At 41.4% G+C, this 3,463-nt stretch overlaps 1 protein-coding gene across 1 annotated transcript; it reads right to left on the bottom strand.

Annotated features, from left to right (window-relative positions):
- Positions 1–889: 889 nt before the first annotated feature.
- Positions 890–1,714, bottom strand: TM35_000811050 (uncharacterized protein; the record flags this gene model as incomplete). The annotated part of the gene is made up of 1 exon (XM_029031383.1): positions 890–1,714. One exon carries the CDS (start codon positions 1,712–1,714, stop codon positions 890–892), a length of 825 nt encoding a protein of 274 aa, XP_028877322.1.
- Between the last annotated feature and the right edge of the window lie 1,749 nt (positions 1,715–3,463).

Here is a 3,463-nt window from a genome sequence, read left to right as displayed (position 1 = left end):
CAGTTACCGCAATTATGAGGAAAAGCACGACAAACAAACAAGATAAGCAAAGTCAACAAATCAACAGTCTTTAAACAAAAATAAAAACAAAGAACACAATGCCTAGCACGTAAAAAAAGATAATCCCAATTAACCCCTTCAAAAACGAAAACGCATTGAGAGAACGATTATCAGAAGCACAAAGCACAGAAATACAAAACATTTTCACTTCCGGTCGAACCATATGCCAAAGTATGAATATATGTTTATTCCTTTTTATTGTTTTTCCGCACAAAACACTCCAACAGCAAAGTAAAGGACGAAGCACACAGCGCCCACAGAAAGAAAAAGAAACAAAAAAATGAGAGAAAAGCACCAAACGCAGAACAATATAACAGAACTCTAGATATGCTGGTGTTCGTATGCAATTAAGAATACACAAATATCAATTAATACATTTCTGTTCACTGCACAAAACAACAAAGGGAACCACAAGCAAACAAACAAAGATATTAACCATTAGCACAATTTACCCAGTAAACACAGAAATACACTAACTATGGGTGTAAGTCTATATGTGTATATACGCAATTATAAAATATTAATTCATCTGTTATTATTATTTCATTTTCCTCTCACTGGAAAAAGCAGTTCATCATTATCATTACAGTGCAAGCCCAGGTGCACAGAGAGAGAGAGACTCCAAGAACACACACACACAATGGAGTAGCAATAATAATTATTATAGGATAAACATAGAGAGAGCATAAAACACACACAAAACACAATAACATTAAGAAACAAAAAAAGAAAAGATAATCCCAACAGGTGGAAGATTAGTTAGAGTGTAGGGATGTATGCAAAAAGAAGAAAACAAAGGATGACCTCAGTCACACCACCATTAGCACAATCAGCACACAAGAATACAGGCCAGTGTAATCACAATCAGTAGTGGCACACGCACCCACACAGAACTGCTGATGCTGCTGCTGCTGTCTGCATCACCCTTCTTGTTGTTTGTGAGTTCAGGAGGAAGTGTAGTTGTTGTTGTGGTGGTGGTAGTGGTATCTGTATTTTCCGCGTCATTTGGGTTACTTGTTGACCCACTTCCTGGAGGAGTAATGTCTTTCAAAGGAGAAGAAGATTTTCCGCTGGTACCGTTTTGAGGCCGTCCAACATTATTCTCAGCTTTACTGTGTTCATCCTTCTCTGCGTGAGAACTCTGAGGTGTATCCGATACCGGAACCTGAACTACGGTATTCTGGTTATCTGAACTACCAGAACCATCCGTATTCTGTTGACTGACAGAATTGGGTGATTGGTGCCCATCTGTTTTAGGTGTTGTTTCTTTTGGTTGCTCTCCAGGTATCTGTGATGCTTCCGCCTGATTATCTATCGTACCAGAAGTTACTTGATCATCACCACGGGTTGATTCCTCCACTTGTTCTTTGTCAGTACTTTTTCGACCTTGGTCCATGAGTGTTGGCCCACTATCAGGCACGTTTATGGACGGATCACTTTTCCCCAGTCTGCTACTCTCAGACATATCACTCCGCTCAACTCCAGGACTACCAGGAAGACCATCAACACCAATAGCACCTGGTTTACCCTCAGCGGATGCTCCATTATGTGAAGAAGCCAGAGGAGCATCTGCAAGAGGTGGTGGTGGATGTTGCTGCTGGACTGTGGGATTAACAGGGATCTCTTGAGGACCGAGAGAACCTTCACTTCCCATTGACCCAGAGACTGTTGATGACCTGTTAATTGTTGTTTTTCCTACTTTATCGACCCATGTTCTCTTCTTCTTTGTCTATCCTCATCTTTCTCCCTGTCTTTCTCACCCTCCTGAAGTTCCTCATCCTCATCCACAATCCAACCTCCATCCGCAGGAATAGCATGACTAACAAGAGAAGGAACACCAACAATGGAAGGTTTAATAAGGGCATCAGAAGCTTTAGGACTATCAGCCCATACTAACCCACAAGCACAACAGAGTGCAAGAGTTAGTAAACAGAGCAGGTAACACCTTACCATTACAGCCTTTATCATTGTTGCTAATTATTTCAATAGACTGATACAAGAAAGAGAAGAAAGAGAGAACGAGAGACACAAAGTAAGTGGATGCAGGACACAAATACTCACATTGGAAAGAGAGAGAGAAGCAGCAACTGCACAGTAAAGCAACAAGAAAAAGGAATAGACCGCTTGTATGATAATATGTATCCCTTAATAGAAAAAGAGAACACCCACAATACCCAAATAAGAGAGAGCCAAACACACACACAATACTCTACGGCTTCTAGTTTATGTATGAAATTACTGCACACACACATCTGTGTGTACTAGCAAGAGATGTATACCGTCAGTGAGCAGAAAAGCCCAGTTTTCTGCATACACACAACGGAAAAAGCAAGTAATGGAATTATTAGAAAAAGAACACACACACACACATAAAAGTAAAAGAAAAGATATTCGAATTAAAAGAGAAAGCTGGTAAACAGATTATTAGTTTATTCACCCATGGGGTATGTACGCAAATATGATTATGTTAGTGTAACCATTATTATTATTATTATTATTATTATTATTATTTGCTTTCAAGTAAGTCCCACCGTTTAGTACACGGTAACGGAGAACAACACAGCCACAATCAATAGCGGTGCTGCAGTGCGCATCCACACAGGACTGATACTGCTGTCAACATTAGTCTTCTTCTGTACAGTGGAAGCAATGTTACTGCTGATCTGTGGGTTAGTTACAGGTGCAGGTGGAAGTGTTGTTGTTGTTGTTGTTGTTGTTGTTGTAGTGTTGGTAGTTGATTCCCCATCATTACTGATTGTGATGGCATTGTTGGAGTCCGTACTCGTTGAGTTATTGTTCTCATTTGTACTTGCAGTCGCAGCCTCAGTCCTCTCGGGAGGTACAGGAGAAGCAGAAACAGCAGCACCAGTTCCCTGTCTTTCCTGGTCATTGGCTTGTGTATTCTGTGTGAGTGCATCACGACCAGCTTCACCATGCGCACCAGCAGATGGAGAAGATAGATTGGGTTCACTTCTGGCTTGATCGTCAGTCTGTGGAGTTACTGGACGTCCACCTGGCTTCCGTCTCACCCCAGTAACGTTTCGTCCATCAATAAAAAGAACAGTAGGGGTGAAATCAACCACCAGAGGCTTTTCAAGTTCTCGTTCATCCGCGTGAACATCCTGTGCATTCGTTTGTCCTTAGGTGGATAAACCTTGTTCAACTACTTGTATTTCTTGTACCTGTTCTACTCTTGATTGAGTTTCCACAGGACTATTCCCACTATTCGAACCTTTCAACACTTCATTACCGTTTGAAGAGGAACCCTCCATCTTACCCTCAAACAAATTACCACTAAAAATAGCCATCACCGCTTTTGGCTGTCCAGCAGTAGTAGCAGTTGTTGTTGTTGTTCTTGCGATACGCTGGCGGCAGAGGTCTGCGTACTTCCCACATGCAGACA

This window comes from Trypanosoma theileri (genome assembly GCF_002087225.1).
Source record: "Trypanosoma theileri isolate Edinburgh chromosome Unknown TM35_Tth_81_V1, whole genome shotgun sequence".
Lineage (NCBI taxonomy): Eukaryota > Euglenozoa > Kinetoplastea > Trypanosomatida > Trypanosomatidae > Trypanosoma > Trypanosoma theileri.
Note: the sequence above shows the minus strand (reverse complement) of the source record. Positions and strands in the feature narration are given on the sequence as shown.